Below are 20,260 nucleotides of genomic sequence, written 5' to 3'. Positions count from 1 at the left end.
AGACCGAGAGTCCTTTGGGTTATTATATCTAGTGTTTCAGCATTGATTTCACTGAAATTGCCTGTTTGGAGGGACCTTGTGAAATTGCAGTATTTGCCTTATGTTAATGATCAGTTTACTCTCTGAGACTGCAAGATTTTTTTAATCAAGCATGACTAAATAAAATTATTATGACACAGTGGAAATTCTTCCTAAGTAAATAAATGGGCAGGGAGCTGTTAGATTTTTTCTTAACATAATTATTTAGAATGACATCAAAATTAATTTAAATTCAGATTACATTTATCTGGTTTATAGAACTTAAATATTTCTTTGACATAATTTGTGTTCTAGTTCAGTGAGTAAATGTGGTACTCAACCAATTGTAAAACAAGCTTTACAGAGCAATGATAATTACTGCACAGTAGGTCAGGTTCCTGACACAGTGCAAACAGTATTTTTCACAGCTACAACTCTGGAATTTTGGAATCTCCTTTAATCTTCTCAGTTCTTCCTGACTTTGATGTAAGTTGGGTTTAAGTATGTAAAGCTTCAGATTTTATCTTCAAGATGGAATGCTGTATGTTCCTTCACTTAGGTATTTAATAGTCTAAAAATGCTTAATGTAGAAGAGCGAGATGGTTTTCAGGTTTTCTCCAGAATGTTTCTACCTTATAAAGCAAAGTAGATAACCAGTAAGGTAGGTTGCAGCTTAAAAAAAAGAAAAATTTTCTTTTTTTCCTCCTCTTTGGGATGAAAAGGATTGTAATTTAGAATGTTGAAGACAGATCTTTTCCACTGGAAAAGAGTTGTATAATTTTTTAATTTATTTGTTATTTCCCACTGAAGAAATTACAATCTAACTTCTAATGGAATAGCAGGAATTATTTCACTTTTAAGATCTCATTTGGAATGTTCAGGTTGCCTTCCAAATACTCTATTATCAGTGGTTTTTTTAATGTCTCTCAGTAAAAGGTGTAGCAAATGAGAGAATATGAAATTTCCCATGCTTAAAAATTAAGGTGTTCATTATAAAAATATCTAAATGTAGTTGAAAAAAGTCTACAAGCTATTTTTAATTCAAAATGCACTTCTGTGATTATACTTAAAAAATTGTGATGGATTTTGTATAGGGATTTGTTGGCAAATTAGGCTGTGGCATTTGACTACTTGGCACTGCTATGCCTGTTGTAAGAACTTTTTTGTGTGTTTGTTAAATGCATTTGTATAATATTATATAGTCTGGCTAGGTGCTACCTCTTATCATTTTATTAATACCAAAATGAAGAAACTAGAGCTTATTGAAAATCATTCCTAAAATTGGAAAGCCAGATTTGAGTGCAGGAATGCTTCTGCATTAGCTAGGAACTCCCTAGTGACTTTTCTTCCAAAACAGGGGATTAGGGTCTCAGTGCTGTATTCTTGTGAGCCATGTTTCTGTGAAAGGCCTTAGTGGGATATGAGGGACAGATTTTTCACTTGTTATCTGCAAAAAGCTTTATTTCTTGCCTTCTGGCCTTATTTCCTATGACTTTATTTAGGTTTAAGATGTAGTACGGAGGTTAATTTGTAATACACTGGTTACCATAATACATCCTCAAGGCCAAGGTTAATAGGATTGAAGAAGGAATTCTACATTCAAGTTCTAATGCTATTTTACTGAAGTTAAAATTGTGTCATTGACTGCAATATAGATTTCGAATTTAAGAAAGAGAATGTTCAAACTATAGGATTTCTAAGGATTAAAAACCCCAAACTTGTGCAATTGTGACACTACCAAAGTTAATGATAAAATTCTTGTTAACAGCAGTTGTACAGTTGTACAGCTTAAATGTCAACGTTCTCTTTAAAACTTTCCAGATTTTTGGCTAAATACATGATAGAAAGTAATGACTTTGTATTCATGCTGCACATTTGTTCTAGATTTGAAATTTTTACTTTGTGATCTATGAAATAGTTGATTGGGATCCTGGATAACTTTCTCCTATCCCACAAAAAATCCGTAGATGTGCACTGTTGAGTAACTGGGTTGGATGGGTGATTCTTCTGATTTTTGTGATTAATCTTCAGCTTCTGGATAGCTTTTGAACTGACTTTCTTACTGATAGCATCACGTGGTGTCTGCCTTCACTCCCCTAAAGTGGCAGTCTGGCAAAGTTTTTCTGGTAAAACACGGAGCAGAGGACTGTCACCAGCTTTGGGCTGGGTTTCCTCTGTGTTAGAGTTGGTTGGAGCTCCTCAAGCTCCAGGTGAACTGCCAGTCACAACCACTGGGTTGTGACTGCAGACAGAGAAGGAAAACTGGGAAGTTTATTTTAACTAGGCATATCAGCTTGGAGGACTGAGACAAAGGAAAACCTTTACTCTGAATTAGCATAGGTACTGGGACTTGTCTGGCTGCTTGGTGTCAGCTTTGGTCATCTGGAGAAAGTCTTTTAACTGCCCAGAGCTTCACTTGCATAGTGTGTTTAGGTGCCCAAGAGGCTGGTGGGGTGTCCATGAGTTGGGCCTTCTAAGATGGGGATCTTTACTTTCCACCTGCCTTCTTCTGGTGTATCTGTCCTTTCGTCAGCTTGCTTTTGAGAATTATTCAAGAGAATCTTAGTTTAGTTTGGCAAAGGAGTTATATAAGCCTTATTAATCTTGCATAATAACTGCAGTAGTTAAGATTTTAATGCCCAGCTTCCTACTTCCTCTAGAACTAATTCCTGTTTTGAAATGTGATGGTGTGTTTTAGGAACTGTTAATTAGCAGTTTCCCTTGAAAATTCACACAGGCTTATTCTAAGAACTTTTCCCTTCATATTCAAGTGTGGGTTCTTTAAATTATTAATTCCACAAATCAGGTCAGCATTCCTACATAAATCTGCTTGACTTTTATCCCAAAATAATCCAGATCTTATTTTTAGACATTGCGATTAGCCATTTTACTTTTCTATATTTAGAGATATGCGAATATAGGGATGCAACATGATGCAGCAGGGGGTTACAATGTAGACTGATTTATTGCATTGTGTTTTGGACCTGCAGCAGTGCCCAGGGGCAGCAGCCAGATTCAGAGTACAAGCTTATGGAAGGATGCACAGAGCCTCTGTTTTGAGCAGCTTTCAATCTGATGTAAAGTAATGCTCATCAAGTGATTTTGATTAACAAAAAGAGTAAAGGAAGAAAGTAACAAAGAGTGCAGTTGACCACGCACTTCAGCTAGGCACTCAGCTGGGTTTTGCTGAAGCATGTAATCTCATTTATTTTATTTTTAATATTTTGTCCTTCCTGCCCCTAACCTAGCAGTTGTGGAGCCATTTGTGTGTGTATTGTGTGAAGTTTGTCCTATGGAAAAGAAGAAAGTAGCCGACTGTCCGAATTTGTTAAGGGCAGGCATTCCATAAGCCGAGAGTCAATATTAGTAACATTTAGACAACTTCTTATCACATTATGAAAAGAAAAAAAAAATGTATGCACCATAAAGGAAATAATCAGCAACTGTTTTGGTTTCCTTTGGTTATTATTCTAAGTAGCATTAGGCAACTTGTTGACACCAACTGTCTTTTTTAAGTTAGTGAAAATGGTATTGCAATTTTTTATTTAGTTAAAAGAAGTATGTAATGCCTAGAAGTGGTTTAATAACCTCAATATTTTCTCAGTGAGCTCAACTAAATAAAGGTAATGGGCCTCCTGTGCCAGCTGCCTCCCCAGAGACAGCTGTACGACAGCAAGTACAGCTCTCGTGGGGCTGCTAAGACCTGCTTCTGAGAAGATGGGAACTGTGGCTCTCTGCTAAGCCTATGTTATGAATTAGAGAGGACACCAAGATGTTTTCACTTCTTTCTTGCCAGAAGGAAGACTCAGAATCAAGCTAAATATTTAGTCACAGTCTGGATAATGGTCTGCTCAAGGCAATGCCAAAATGAGCTTATCAAAAATATTCTTCTAATTGTTTTAATTATCCTAAACAAAAACAAACTACTTTACTTACACTCTTACTATAGTATATATTTTAATTTTTTCCATATTGATGCTAGGAAGTCATAGTAAGCATGGGTGCTGGCAAGTAGGTGGAGCTGTGTGTATCCCAAACACTTAAATCTCTATCTGAAAGGCATTGCTGAAAGATAGTGGCCTTTTATGTATTTCTGTCTTAAAATATCAGTTCAGAAGGGTACTTCTAGGAAAAAAAAGGACTGTCGCTCCTGAACTGAAGCTGATGCTTCACGCCAATCTGTGTGATTATTCTACAGGTTTTCTTTACACATGACACATAGTATAATGACTAATAATATAATCATTGCATAAAAGGCAGGCAAGTGTTTCTTCTGTGTTTCACCTGCTAGGTGTTCTGGTAGTTCATAAATTACAGTGAAAAATAACTAACTCGAGGTTTGTGTGGGGGTTTTTTTTGTGTGTGTGTGTTTTTTGTTGTTGTTGGTTTTTTGTTGTTGTTGTTGTTGTTTTTGGTTTTTTTTGCTTTTTTTTAACTGACTTCTCAGAAAGTTTGTGAAGTTTTGGCTTTATAACAGGTTATAAATCACATTTTAGCTCATCTTGTAAATAGAGATAAAATTGCCTTCCCAGCGTATTTCATGTTTTCCTGTGTAATTAACACCTTGTTCACAGTTGTGTCTGCCAGTCAAAGCTCTGCCTTCTTCCTCCTGACACTTCCTTGATACTTTGTTTAGACTGCTGAGATTTGAAGTGTCATCCTCAGTATACTTTAAATAAGTCCAAACAGGAAAAGGAAGGTGCTTTAAGAAGTCAACAGTGTAGATCGTTATAACTCGGGCTATTTTAAAAGTATGAAACAATTTATATTTGTTTACTACTTACATCATTATTTTTTGATCCATTTTTCATACTAAGTAAAGTGCACTGGTTTTTGAAAAAGCCAGGAAATACTAGTTTCCATCTGTATTTCTGAAGTAAAGATCAGTCCAAAAGTCTGGATCTAGCTAACAGCCCCTTTTTATTGTGCATGTGTGCCTTTTCCAGTACTGTGCCCTCTGTCAGTCTACTTGCTTGCCCAGTGAACTGCATCAATGAACTGATCAGAAACAGCTCTATTTTTTTGTGGGCTGTCCTTACCCTCAATGGGCTCCAGCTTCGGCTCATCACAGGGCGGTGTGGACAGTGTTACCAACGTAGCAGAGGACTTGCTGGGGCTGGATAGTAAGTAGCAGGATAGCCTTGAGCCCAGTGGAGGCACCTAGGACCATATGTTGGTTCTGAAAATTTGCCCTAAGGTGCCCTAGTTACAGCCCTGCATGTGTGAGTACTGGTGGGATTAACCAGCTCAGCACATAACATATGTCTCAACTAGTTAAGACGCAGGAATTTGTCACTCCAAATATGCTGATGTAGTACATTTTTTTTCACACTGCCCTTAAAACACACCGACTGAGGACCACATACATACATACAACCACAGTAGCAGCGTAGATGTTATGTGACACAGCCTAGTGAATGAAACAAATCCCCACAACCCCTGTTCGGTTCTTCAACTTGAAGGGCTCAAAATCTTGCTTCTCAGGAGAGTCCCTAGTGTCTTTGCAAGACATCTAAATGTCTCTGCAAGCTCACTGCCCTGGTGAGCTACAGGAGGGAGGAAGAGGGATTTTCTACCCTTACTGTCATCATCTTTTTTCCCCTCAGCATAGGTGAAGATTAATGAAAGGCAGAGCGTTAGAGTGTTTGAGTGTTGATTTCCTATAGATCAAGGCTCTCACCTGTAAAGAGGGAAGCTGAGATTTCACTTTCTGTTCCTTAGATTATCTCTGTAGTTTGTCTGAGACTGCCATTTAATAAAACACAGAAGGCGGCTTAGCAGGAGGGACCATAGCTTACAGAAATACCTCTATGTGCTAATTGTGAGCTGTCAGCAAGCATTTCCATTTTTTAACTTCTTAAGCCAAGTTTTCACCAGGACATCCCCGTAATGCTTTTTGTTAATTTCCATTTGCCATATGCAAGGGAAAAATTTAGTCTTAATGGATATACTTTTTTTTTTTTTTTGCCATCTCACCTAGATATTAGTTGTTCTCAGCTGTTGTTTCTAAAAAATGTGCATCAGATTTCAATTTGGCAATAAAGATGTAAATTACTGTAAATTACTTCCATTTTTATGTTGATCTTGCTAAAAAAAAGCTTATGTGAAAACAGCTGTTGTTCAGTTGAGCTCTGTACTAAAAAATTTTAATAGTTACATGCGCATGATTTTTAGAATCTGAGTGGAAAGTTTTCCATTAACTAAAGTAGACTTTTATGGACCTTAATTTTTAATGCAAATGATTTTGCATGTGCATTATATACACAGATGGTAGTAATTGTATGAAGAAGGTGAATTGTTTTTGCAAATAAATCTCTGACTTTTCTGCTTCTTATATCCTTGAGAAAGGTGTTTGTTAAGTGGGTTATATTGTGCATATGTATTTACTGTGCAAGTCAGGGTGTCTACTGCAGCACAGTTTAATTTCTCAAGCTGTGGTATTTTCAGATAAAATGTAATTTCTTTACACCTCATCAAGATGCTCTGTTTATAGCCGTATCACTGTACACTCACATTTGAGGCATAGTTTTAAAACGTGACAGTAAATGTTCCAGTGATGCAAATATAGTGTGTCATAATTATTATTATAAACAATCCTAAAAGTATTTGCAGTGACTGATACAGAGTGTTCATTTTGGATAGGTTTTGAATTTTTTACAAATAAGCAAGGCAATATATCTTTTCTTAGACAGAATTCTTATTCCAAGTCAGTCATTAGCTATGGCATTTATAAGTTTCTGTTGTTCTTTTTTGTCTCCAGGGAAGACGTGGCAAACCAGGCCCCCCAGGAAAACCGGGACCACCAGGACCTCCTGTGAGTAACTAGGGAGGGGAATGGGAAATTTTCAGTCTATCCTGGAATTTTTTAACATTTTTATAGCAGGTTACCTGATCATAATTGTGGTTCAAAACAATCCATCTGTACTTTGCTGTATCAAGCAGCTACTGTTGCTAGCCTTTTGATACAACAAAGATAAAAGGATTGGGTCCACAAATACAAGGGACTACACAGGAGAGAAAGAGCAAGATGTGGACTTCAGTGAAGGAAGCTGAAATTGTCTGGCATTCAAAAAAAGACTGGCCATGTATGCTGAATGTGAATACTGTGCATTCATTCACTTTGCAAAATGTGTGATGCTCTGTAAAAGATGGGATAATTTTTGTCTCAGAGGGGTAATTTGAAAGATGAAGGACTGTGTGCAGCATGTGCCAACTGCCTGAATGGTGGGAAGGATTATACCCAACACTGGATTGAGCACTCAGCTGTAGTTCAAATGAGTTTACTGAAGAATTAAAAAGATTAAGAAGTACGTGACTCATTGAAAGGATTTGTAATATGAAGAACTAAAGGGTTTAGCTCTGATCTAAGAAGTTTGGGATTTAATTTTTTTTCTTTCTTCTCCTATAAGAGATACATGATTTCAAATTTGAAGTCAGGCATGGATGTATGTTAGTTTAGAATGAGCACAGCCTTCCTTTGGTAGAGGAAGACTCAGTCATATTTGTAAAATTCCCTATATATCGTATTGTAAAAATGCTGTTGTGCACAAATACAAAACAGCTGTTTGTGGATTAAGTAAACTGTTGCTGCTTTACATTCTTAGTATTAAACAAGGATTTAATAATTTCTTTTTCTGCTTACCTGAAAGAGGTGAAGGATAGCATTTTATGCATTAGAACATTGGATTCATGTGATTCAGCCTCACTGAAAGGGAAAACTTGTCTTATTTGTAGAGAGGAGAATAATGCATTGCTGCATGAAATACAGTGGCTAAAATGAAATAGATGACATTTACATCCATCTAAAATTTTATAAATATTTTTTTCCTTTTTCTTTGCAAAGTGTATTCAGAAAGAGGAGTTGATGATGGAGTTCAGTTATCCTGTATAAAAGTAAAGAGTTCAAAATTCCTTCCTCTTCTCCCCTACATGTAGTCATATTGAAGTCTTGCTCATTTGAATCTTTTGTACAGTTTGGGCTTCCTAATGTTGAAATAGTACTGCAGTCTGCAGGAGCCTGAGCAGAGGATAGGAGTGATGTAGAATCTTTTATAAAAATGAAAAAAAAAAAAAAGAAAAATTAAAAAAGGCAAACCATGGCAGAGGTCAGTGTTGCACCTAATCTATGTAGCTTTTTGTGAGCCAGTGAAAAGCTGTTTCTCCATTACAGATTTCTGCCATCACAGATTTGCTGGCAGGTCAGGCTTGTGAAGATGTATGATCCTTGACAGATATACCAGAAATCTTTAGTAAAAGCTGAATTGCACTTTAATTACTGAGACCTAGTTCACATTGTTTTTACAGCAAATAGAAAGCTCAACTTTGTCAGCATAGCAGCATCCATACAAGGGAGCTGTGTATGGGTACCATAGCCTAGCACTGCATATCAGAAAAGCATTCCTCAAGCAGCCATGGCCTAAATATTCATTAAAAGTATTTGTTTCTGACTATCTTAATGCAGTCTTTTGGATACAGCTATACCAGCATCTTGTGTTCATCTTCCAAAACACATAGAAAAAGCATGCTCTAGCAGTAATGCCTGCTAATGTGCATTATGAGTATCCCCATGTTTGAATTGCTACAGCCTGTACATACCAAAAAGATATTGACATGATCTATCATTCCTCATCTCTTTTTCAAGGCTATATTGTGCTTCTAGTTACCTTTTCTAATATTAAGTAGTGGCAGCTTTCTCATGCACATGGATATATTGTTGGCCTTTACTTTGGCCTTTCCAAAGTGCAACAGAATATCATACCTGCAGGGAGGTTGCTTTTAGAAGTTTGGCGTATGCAGGGTACAAAATGCTTAAGAGATTGACTGAACATGTGAAAATCAGACTTTTCAACAAAAGTAAGTTTGGTGTTTGGTGGATGTTTTGAAAGAGTAGAATCATAGAATCATAGTGTAGTTAGGATTGTAAAGGACCTTAAGTTCATCTAGTTCCAACCCCCCTGCCATGGCCAGGGACACCTCACACTAAACCATGCCACCCAAGGCTCTGTCCAGCTTGGCCCTGAACACCGTCAGTGGTGGAGCATTCACAGTTTCCTTGGGCAACCCATTCCAGTGCCTCATCACCCTCACAGTAAAGAACTTCTTTATTATATCCAATCTAATCTTCCCCCGTTTAAGTTTGAACCCGTTACCCCTTGTCCTATCACTACAGTCCCTGATGAAGAGTCCTTAACCAGCATCCCTATAGGCCCCCTTCAGATACTGGAAGGCTGCTATGAGGTCTCCACGCAGTCTTCTCTTCTCCAGGGTGAACAGCCCCAACTTTCTCAGCCTCTCTTCATACGGGAGGTGCTCCAGTCCCCTGATCATACTCATGGCCCTCAAATTTGAATTTGAGAAAAAGAGATTCAGTCAATTTTTAGGGTAGCTACAGTACACACTGCATGTTTGAAATTAATAAATTTACCTAATTTATTAATCAAAATCTGCCATGGCATTAAATACTTAATTTAGAAATTAGAGCAGCCAGCTGTTCAGTAAGGACAAAAACAAACCTATGAGAAGGAAAGTTCTGCCTCCATGAGGAGGAAGTTAGCAAACAGGGTGCAATGCCCAGAGGATTTGGTATAAAGCACGTTCCAAGAAAAAGTGAGTGTAGGGAGAGAGACCACATTCTAAACAGTCAAAAAGAACAACTGAACAGTACTAAATGGTTTGAGTTTTGATTAAAGTAATAATTTTTTACCTATTTTCTAACCCTCTTTCAATACTTCATACCTTTTTTTTTTTTTTCCCAAGCTGATTTCTGGGGGATTTATTTATTTTTTTTTTTTACTTCCAGTAAAATTGATGTTTGCAGTGACTTTCTAGTCCCTAAACATCATCTGCCAACAATCTCACATCTTTGGTTAGCAATCTATGTCAGCGTTAGAAATACAGATAGATTGGGGAACTGGTGATGAAATTACTCAGTTAAAGTGGGAGTCTATGCATCTTTTGTACCAGGTATCCGCTCTTTTGTGTCATTTTTCTCTTATCTTTTCTTTTATGTCACTTTTTCCCTTTGGAGCAAATCCTGTGCCTGTAAAAGGCAAGGGGTCAATGAGGATTTTTGTTGATGGGTTATAAAAAAATTTCATCTGTGCGGATGATGGTCCTCCTTTGAGTATTTTTATAAAGTTTATTAAATGTTACAGACTTTCAAAGTGTTCTGTTATTCCCTTCTGGTTCAGAATTCATAGTTTGCATCCTTGCTGTTTGATGTTAGTTTTGAGTACAGTTCTGTTATTTCAATACAAAATGTGTGCTTGCACTTGTCTCACTCCAGCAGGTAACAATTTATGCTGAAAACGAGGAATCCAAATAGGTTAGGTAGAACAGCAGCTCCCTCTAGTGCTTTTTGATCCCTTCTCCCCTTTTAAAGAGCCTGGAGAGCAGTTTAAAGCTTCTGTTAAATACAATATTCATTTCACTCTCAGAAGCATTCTGAAAATTACGATTGTGAAATCAAAATCTCTGTACCCTTCAAATTTGTTTCATACATTTTCTCGCTAGCATTTTCTTCTAAAGTCTTCCGAAAAAGATACTGTCTTTTTCATAATGCTGTTTTGCTGCTCGGCATGGCTCTTCACTGAAATTGAAATGCTGACTTTATGAAACAAAAGGAAATACTGTGATAGTAGAATGCTGTGAGGTTGTAAGTACACCATTTTGATCTGGCTTCAAAACAGAACTGATGGCTTTCTTCTGCCGCAGCTGCTAACAAAAATATCTACAGGACGCAGCAATTCAGAAGGGGTTACCAGCAGACCATAGCTTATTTTGCACATGTACAATGCATTGCCTTTCTAGTTCCCACACTATTTTCTTTCCCCAGTACTTAAAAGCAAATGTATGGAAGGTATTTGAACTTAATATTTATATGCTGTTGGCCTAAGGATGTGCAGGCCCACTTCTGAAGTCTTCACTAAGGCAAAAGCCTTTTCTGGTCTTGGGTTGTAGAATTAGTACCTGGTTTTGCGTAGAGTTCTGTTAAGAGGACATCATTTGTTTTTCTGTTAGTCTTGCTTAGAAAACAGCTCCATGATGTCTGGTACATTATGGTCAGTTGTGGGAGGTTTGGGGGTTGAGGATTTTTTTGTTGTTGTTTTATTATTATTATTTTTACTTTTGCATGAATGAGCAGCTCAGTATTTCTACTTACATAGATATGCTAGAGCAAAGAGTTCTTTGGGGTGAGCCCAAGTATGGCTTCTGCCCACTGTTGCTGTTTGGCAGAAGGGAAGTACTATCAGCACTAGTTTTTAAAGGCAGGAAATATCAGGACTACCTGGTTTGGCCAGGTGCCATTTGCCTAAGAAGCTGTCTGTGGCAGAGACGGGAAAGAAACTTTGGGAATGCTAAATCACAGCCTAGTAAACTGCAATCAGGATTATTTGTCCTCTTAAGTGTGCTGTTCTCTACCAATATACCCAAAGTTATTCTTCGCAACCAGAATACATTTATTTCATGATTTCTATAGCCTTTGAAGCTATCATTCAGTTTATCATTTACCTTCACAAGGGGCTGAACTTGGTATCCTTTATCTTCACAACTATTTTTGCTACGAGGATTAGCTTTATTACTCTGTAAAGTCTTATATTAAAATAGGGTTTCAATTTTGTTTGCATGTGAGGCAATGGAGAAGTTTGCAGACTACTTCTGTGAATAAATTTCTTCGTTTAATTCCATACACTTTTGATCTCTTGTTATTCAGATGTATGTCAATGCCACCAAACTAGTTATCTTAAGTAGCCAGCAGTTTGCCTTAGAAATCTCATTTCCATTGCCTCGGAAATTACTGTCATTTCTCTATCAATATTTTGAAAGTGAATGAATGTTATCAGTTAATTACAATAAACAGAAAATTAAAGTAATGATAAGTGAAAATTGTCGGTAGCATTTCTGGTATTTCTGGACTTATGGGTGCTTTTTAGAAGAATATTGGAAATGCTTACACAGAAAGATGGGAATGGCTGGCAAGAGTTGGTCATACTGTTTATTTCTATGCATTTAAGTTCTTAAAATCCTTATCAAGATATGATTTATTACATGTATTCTGTTCTGGTAGACATCATGCCTTCATCATTCTTTCTGCTTTCTCTTTGGAATAGTTATACAATATTGCACATCTGCACTGATGAGTTTCATTATTATTTATGCTATAGTGATCAGAAAAACAGTATTTTATTTTAATGGACAGGCACACATCTGAAATAGATGGATAATATTATTACAGTTAGTCACTTACAGGGCTGTGTTCTCCAAAATGTTTTGTTCTTGATATGCAACCAGTGCAATTTAGTTGTTATACAGTTTACTGCATGGACTGTGGGATTGGGTAGACTTTTTCAGCAGTCTCATCTTTACAGAAATGCAGATTAACTATAAAAGTTAACGGAGAAAAATATAAACCTCAGAAATTTCACAGTTTGAAGCTATTTCCTTTTTAAGCACTCGTGCTTTTATTCCTGCCTTGTCTATAGAAATAATATCCAAAAGCTGTTTGTAATTTTGGAAAACAATCAGGATACATTTCAGTTCTTTTTCGTACAACTGCACGCTTTGTGTTTTTCATTTCCCTCAATTACACAACTTGATACTAAAATATAAAAAGGAAACCCCACTCAAGTGAGCTTCGAAGTGACAGATGTGCAAAATTCTCATTCCAAAGCTAGAAATTGACTGTAAAATCATTCTTCAACTCCTGTTAATTTTATCAGTTCTTCACTTGCAAGCCGATACTACTGATTCCTTTTTGTCTGTAGAGACATTTGAGTGGATTATGTATGCATATATCTTAGCAGAGAGAAACAGTGTGGAAAGGAAGAAAGACTAGAGCTTAGGAAAACACCCTTGAATAAAAGTATTTTCTGTTGTTGTACACTGGTTTTATTAATTTTATTTTAGAAATGCAACCCAAATGCCTTAAGTTCCCTTGACTGCCTAAGTCATGAGAGTTCTGTGGGTTTTTGAGGTTATGTTTCAAAACTGTTACATGTGCAAAGGCTTTCCAGTTTGTCAAAAATATCTGAGAGGTTGGGATTGGTGGCAGAAACAGCATTCAGTCCTTTCTGGGTTGTATGTTTGCAGCGGTTTCATTTATAGAAAAACAGTAAAGGAAACAACATGGTGTGAAATGAGAAGGGGGAAAGAATTGTCTTTTTTGACTGCCTGCAGGTTTAGAAAGTCCTGCAATGATTCTGGATTCAAGGATTTGATGCTATAGAATTAGAGAGTTGGCGTTGATGCATCTAATAAGTAGGCACTGTCAAAAGTAAAAGTTCTGCCATTAACTTCAGAAATCAGAGTTGAGCAAGCATCTTAGGCAAAATGTTATGACTATCTTATTTTGCAACATGAGTTTGAAGTGACAATTCACTTCTGAAATAAAATGGAAAAATTTATGGCATTGTATCTCTCCTGATATTGGGGAACAGAGAGGGACTGAGGCACCTATGATGTTTCTAAATCTTCCTAATGTATCCTAATATTTTAAGTACCATTATCTGTAAAAATGTAATCACAGTAAAATACATAGGATGATGTTTCATAATTTAGTGATGATGTCTCAATACACCTGTTGTTCTGGTGTGCTGCAGTCTTATAGAATCATAGGAGCATAGAATAGTTAGGGTTGGAAAGTTTGGCGTATGCAGGGTACAAAATGCTTAAGAGATTGACTGAACATGAGAAAATCAGACTTTTCAAAAAAAGTAAGTTTGGTGTTTGGTGGATGTTTTGAAAGAATAGAATCATAGAATCGTAAAGTAGTTAGGATTGTAAAGGACCTTAAGATCATCTAGTTCCAACCCCCCTGCCATGGCCAGGGACACCTCACACTAAACCATGCCACCCAAGGCTCTGTCCAACCTGGCCTTGAACACCGCCAGGGATGGAGCATTCACAACCTCCCTGGGCAACCCATTCCAGTGCCTCACCACCCCCACAGTAAAGAATTTCTTCCTTATATCCAAACTAAACTTCCCCTGTTTAAGTTTTAACCCATTACCCCTTGTCCTATCACTACAGTCCCTGATGAAGAGTCCTTAACCAGCATCCCTATAGGCCCCCTTCAGATACTGGAAGGCTGCTATGAGGTCTCCAAGCAGCCTTCTCTTCTCCAGGCTGAACAGCCCCAACTTTCTCAGCCTGTCTCCATACGGGAGGTGCTCCAGTCCCCTGATCATCCTCGTGGTCCTCCTCTGGACTTGTTCCAACAGTTCCATCTCCTTTTTATGTTGAGGACACCAGAACTGCACACAATACTCCAAGGGAGGTCTCACAAGAGCAGAGTAGAGGGGCAGGATCACCTCCTTCGACCTGCTGGTCATGCTCCTTTTGATGCAGCCCAGGTTACGGTTGGCTTTCTGGGCTGCGAGCGCACACTGAAGCCGGCTCATGTTCATTTTTTCATTGGCCAACACCCCCAAGTCCTTCTCCACAAGGCTGCTCTGAATCTCTTCTCTGCCCAACCTCTGGCCATGCCTGGGATTGCTTCAACCCAGGTGTAGGACCTTGCACTTGTCATGGTTAAACTTCATAAGGTTGGCATCAGCCCACCTAAGCATGTCAAGGTCCCTCTGGATGGCATCCCTTCCCTCCAGCATATCAACCAAATCACACAGCTTGGTGTCATCGGCAAACTTGCTGAGGGCACACTCAATCCCACTGTCCGTGTCACCGGCAAAAATGTTGAACAAGACTGGTCCCAACACCGATCGCTGAGGTACACCATTCATTACTGGTCTCCAACTGGGCATCGAGCCATTGACCACAGCGCTTTGCACATGGCCATCCAGCCAGTTCTTTATCCACCGAATGGTCCTCCTATCAAATTGATGTCTCTCCAATTTATAGACAAAATGATGTTTAGATGTTCTGCTAGGCCTTACTGATTTATCCATCAGTTTTAATAACTTTTGCCTGTTTGACTTTAATCTGGCTTTACCATCTTCCCAGTTTTTATCCCTTCAGACTCTATGGGACCTTTGTGACTGCCTCTCTTTTATTACTTAGTTTCCATCAGATTGAGGGGTTTTTTTCCCCAAGGAAGTAATCTGGTTAATCAAAATCACAGTTCTGTTTCTTATCTTTTTGAAAATCAGTGTCTCAAGGAAAGTACCTTTCCTGGTAAGGAAAGGCATCGGTTTCATAGAGTGATCTACGTGTGCGAAAACTTTGTGGTTTTGCCATTCTGTACATTCTTACAGAGCAGAAGCATTTTGCCATAGGAGGCTTTGCTGTCAGAGTGCAAATGAGGACCTACCTCATTTGAATGCTCTGTCAGAAAACTTCAAAACATTATTACATAGGAGCCAAAAGATACTGGGAGATACTAGCATCTTCTATATACATGTGAAATTATCAGATATGAAGAATGCCACCTGTGGCAAAATTATTGCTGTCTCTCTTATCATCATCCCTGAATTGCCTGATGGGTTATACAGCAGCAAGTCTGACCTAGTCAACAGTTGAGATCCTCCTTAGAAAAGTATAGTAATGGGTTTTTAGCTAATATTGACCCATAATATGTAGCATTTCAGTATTTTCCTTGGATCCCTAGCTGATATCAGTGGATAGATTCCATTTTTCTAGGAACACTTTGAAATCTTGCTGCTGCAATAAATTTGATAGCATTTCTTGTTACGTAAGTCTTAACCAGTTGAAAATAATATTTTTATCTTGACCAACTCGTATCTTGAGTGAGAGGTGATTTTGATCCATGACTTCCTGTAATAGTTTTACAGATCCTTTAGCATGAAAATGGGAGACATTTTCAATAGATATTTATTCTGTAAGTATAGAAAGCTGTTTTCTTGTTATGATACATAACAGCAGAATATGTGTGTCATAAGTGTGATGTAAGTATAGTAACAGTGCACATAAAATAATTAACAAAGAGTTTATACAAAATTTAAGTGTGTGCTAAAAATTTCAACGTAGTAGTTCTGACTGATAAACCACCTCCATTATTTTGAGGGGAACAACCTTTTTCAAAACTGAATAGAATTCAATTTCCTAAAGCAGTCTTTAGGGTGCATATATGCCAGCTACATTTTCCCCACTAACACAAAAACTGCAGAGGGTAAATTCTCAGTAGTTATAAAAAGCCCCAGCAGAAAAGAGATGGCTTTGTGCCCTCTCTGTCTTAAATCCAGGCCATTCAAACCAAGTGTCTTAATTGAGAATATTGTAATCATCTTATCAATTAGTTATATGTTTCTTACAGCCATCATGAGTTAAAAATCTAGCTGTTTACTCACACTAGGGGCTGTGTCTATATCAAAACTTGTGCTTTAAGTTAGTGCAAAGAGTTTTAAAATCCTGCAGAACAAAGATGTTGCTTATACCAGAAGGTATTCTTATTAAAATTGACATGGATGTCATCTCTGCCTTCTCTAACAGGCTGATTCAATCCAAAAGAAGCTGCCAGTGTTCAAAACTCAGGGATTTAGAAACTGACTCTCCTTCTCCTCTGTGCCTGAAAAAAAAAGATATAATGAACTTATAGAAAATTATTTATTGTATAGTAAAATAAAAATCAAAACCCTTTTACATGACCACTGCTCTTACATTATAACATTAGTTAAATAAAATGTTAAATTAAAATGACTTTCTGTTGCTTTTTTCCTTTTTTGTGTGTGTGTGTTTTGTTTTGTTTTCCATGTAGGGTCCTTCTGCACTAAAAGGAATTCTGGATTCACTGAACAAGCATTATAATGAGGTATGGAGATTTTATATTGTGTGTGTGTGTGTGTGTGTGTTTATGGCTAAGAAGTGTTTAAGGTAGAAATGATGATAGTTTTGGTCCCTGTGAACCACATTCCAAATTAATTCAAATGGTAGATCCTTCGCTGTCCTCTTTCTACATCCTTCAAAGCCTCAGTCTACACTCTGGTCACATACCTACTGTGTCATATATCCTGCTGACATGTGGCATACATCCCATCCATCTTCTTCCCACGTATTTTTGCTGTGTATGACTCAAAAAGGAGATGGGTAGACCACCTAGCTGTTAGCATAAGAGTACCAGCTTCCCATTTCTGAACCTAATTGCTCTAACCATACTTTTCCTCTATGTCTAAATAACATTTAGATATTTAAATGTCTAAACAGACATTTCTTTTTTCTTGAGCTACTCTGTTGTGATCATGAAAGTAGAATAGAAAGACAAGGAGGCATAATTTTAAAAGATCTGCTAGCAATCCATGAGAATTGTCCTGATGTTTGTATTATAGACTAACAAAATATTGTCTTCATTATAGAACCTCCTGCAGCTACAAGCACTTAATATAAAAAAGTTAAAATTGAGTAGGACATCTTTCCATGGGGCAGAGCTTTTGAATTCACATCACAGATTTTTCAAATCATTTAAGCAGTGGTAATGTCTGCCATTGTAAGGGATCTTAATTCAGAGAAAACACAAGTTTTCTTAGAATGTAACTTACCTGATTGGAAAATTAAATTTCATTCAAAGGCTGATGAAGCACTATTACAGTAATATTTGCTAAATATAAACATTACTGTGCTCATCACATCATCATCATGCAAGTTGTGTTCATCATCCAAGTCAAACCTGGAAGACATCCTTTTCTTTTAGTATTAAAATGCATAACTACAAGGAGCAGGTGAATTCAGGATATTTTTCTTATATAACATACACAGATGAGTACTAAAATCTTTTTTTGAATAGGGAATCTGGAGCGAAATTCATGTCAAACCTATCTTTCCAGCTACTTTTACAAGTGCAGTGATTTCTCTAATATTTAATCCATTCCAAATCTGTGTATCACATTAGAATATGCATTAGGAATTAAGCATAGTTTATATGCTGTCCTGGACAGAGACTTTTTCATAGCTGGAGACTTAGTTTCTGAGTTGATTATACATTTCATTTTCTTACCAGTTTCTTTTTCCTGCCAAAGGTAGCTTTCACTGATACCTCTATCAATACCATATTTATTGTAACTCATTCCCCGCCTCCTGATCATTAATCTCTTTTATGCTGATAGTCCCTTTAAGGTTAATTATGTAGGAGGAAATACAAACAAGTTGTGATCTTCAGGAACTGGCAAGCATCTGTCACCAAAAATCATGTTTCTTATCACTGTAAGGTTCTAAGATTCCTAAGGTGTGTTATATTTCCTAATCAGCAATATTCTGGAAAAAATGTGGGCCAGCTGCTCTGTGTCTATAAATTAATCATCTTTCAAACCCTGTGCAGCTTACCAACTTTCTTCTTCCTTCAGCTGTCTAGATTGAAGATTTTAATGACTCTGTCATGAGCAATTAACTGTTCAACAAGGAAATGCTGTTTGGTTTCAAACAAGAGAGGAAATGACTTTCTGATCTGAATAGTAGGTTTTAAACACACAAACTTTCTGTAGCTACATGTTCAGATCTTCCCAGAGTCAACTTTTAAGTCTCCAACTGCTACAGCAAACATGTTAGTTTCTATATGGTTTATGATGGGATATCCCCATCAAGGACAAGACAAAGACATCAAAGACGTCATCAAAGAGAAGGACAGCTTGTCTGCTTTGCCATTGATAATTCAATTAGGCAGATGTATGCACCAATAACTTTCCTTCCTCCCCTGCCTCTGCCCCCGCTATTGTGTGATATGATGAGGGCTGATATTGTTCAATGCATCTTGGAGGTGCCAAGAAGTCTTTCACATTCCAGTATATAACTTGCAGTCTGCCTCAATTACGTGCATTTGTAAGATGACAGTTCAGTGATATTCTGAGGTTTTTGAGATGCCTTACACCACAGGAAATGGTCTTGACATTTTACATTTTATGCATGTTCTTAAGGATCTCACAAAGTCTTGTTTTAGTTTGGATTTTTAAAGTGTTAAAGTGTTTAAATTGTGACCACATTTGTGGTGCTATAGATATTTTAATTTATCATCCCCCCCCACCCCCCACCCCCGAGGATTTTAGGATGGCTTCTTTGCATTGGTTTTCTAGAAATCATGAGAAACTGCTACCAAAAAAATGTGGGAGATCAGTGAGAGAGCTCTTAAGACTCATGATTAATAATGTCTTTTTTTCTAGAATGTCTCTGTTTCTTAGCAGATTAGATTCTTCTGACTTCTGTATGGCATCAATGAGTAGTTGTAATTGCACAATGTGTTTAAATAATTTCTTGCAACCAAGCTTTTTCTGGCTCAGTATCAATCCCCTTATCGTGTAAGGAGGCTGGAGTGCAAGTCTTTAAAAGCATAATTTACTTGATCCATGTGTACAGTGAAAAAAGAGCACTATAAATACAATTGCTGATTGTGGTAGCAAATTGTGCTGAATGGCAAACTAAGATCAGCAGTCTTCCTTTAATGAAGGTCAGGGGAACCTGCTGAAGATAAATAGTAGCATTGATCCTTAATGGGGTGGGAAAGAGTGCTGGAGTGTTCCTTCCCTCATTGTTCATCCTTTGTGCCTGTTCTTGCAAGGCATGACTATTTTTATATTCCTTTTATATCTTTTGTGGTTTCAGTGAAAATGAGATGCTTTGTTGTGTTCTAAACATGCGTTTTGTTCTCTTTATTATGCCAAGAAGCTGATTCTGCCCTGCACTGTAGGTTACCTTCCTTCAGTGATTGGTAAATGAGGTTTCATGACTAGTGTTTATACACTCTCAGACCTGTGTTATCATCCTTTGCCTGGGTTTTCAAGGCCTCTGCTTGTCGTCTTTTTCACTTACCAGTTTTCTGTACATAAAAGATTACTTCAGTCAAACCTGCTTTTACACATCTTTGGAAAGAGCATACAGATCAGTTGAATCTAAAATGTTCTCCCAACACATAAAAATGAAACCGCAGCAAAATGCAGTTGAAACTACATCAGAATCTGCTCAGGAGATCTTTCCAAATCATTATAACTCATTATAATTATAGCTTATTATTGAATAATTCATTATTACTTTTCTAAGATTTTTTTCATTGGCATATTTTACTTACATTTTGTTATAAACAGCAAATTGCCTATAAATATGCAAACAGCATAAAAGTAGTTATTTGATCTAATACCCTTTTTCATTTTTTCCTCCATTCCTCAGGTTCCCTTCTTTGGCCATCTTCCTCTTGGGCTGGTTTTGATAATTAGGGTAGTAACTCTGTTGAGAACCTTAAACACCAATGAAGATCCTTCACGACATTAACATGTGGAAAAGAATTGCAAATTTTATTTAGGTTATATTCAGCTATCAACTTCTGAAAATAGTAATAGAGTGTAAATGCCAC

The 20,260-nt window shown here is 37.2% G+C and overlaps 1 protein-coding gene across 1 annotated transcript in view; it reads left to right on the top strand.

The window, feature by feature from the left end:
• Positions 1-20,260, top strand: part of COL19A1 (collagen type XIX alpha 1 chain) — a gene marked incomplete at its 5' end in the record, with an annotated part of 182,861 nt that overhangs the window by 111,143 nt on the left and 51,458 nt on the right. Inside the window, 2 exons of the mRNA XM_080617064.1 lie at positions 6,779-6,832; positions 16,688-16,741. Coding sequence (XP_080473190.1) covers positions 6,779-6,832; positions 16,688-16,741 — 108 coding nt within the window. The remainder of the gene's footprint in view (positions 1-6,778; positions 6,833-16,687; positions 16,742-20,260) is intronic.

This window comes from Psittacula echo (assembly GCF_963264785.1).
Source record: "Psittacula echo genome assembly, chromosome: 4".
Taxonomy (NCBI): Eukaryota; Metazoa; Chordata; class Aves; order Psittaciformes; family Psittacidae; genus Psittacula; species Psittacula echo.
This window is presented reverse-complemented; position numbering and strand designations above follow the sequence as displayed.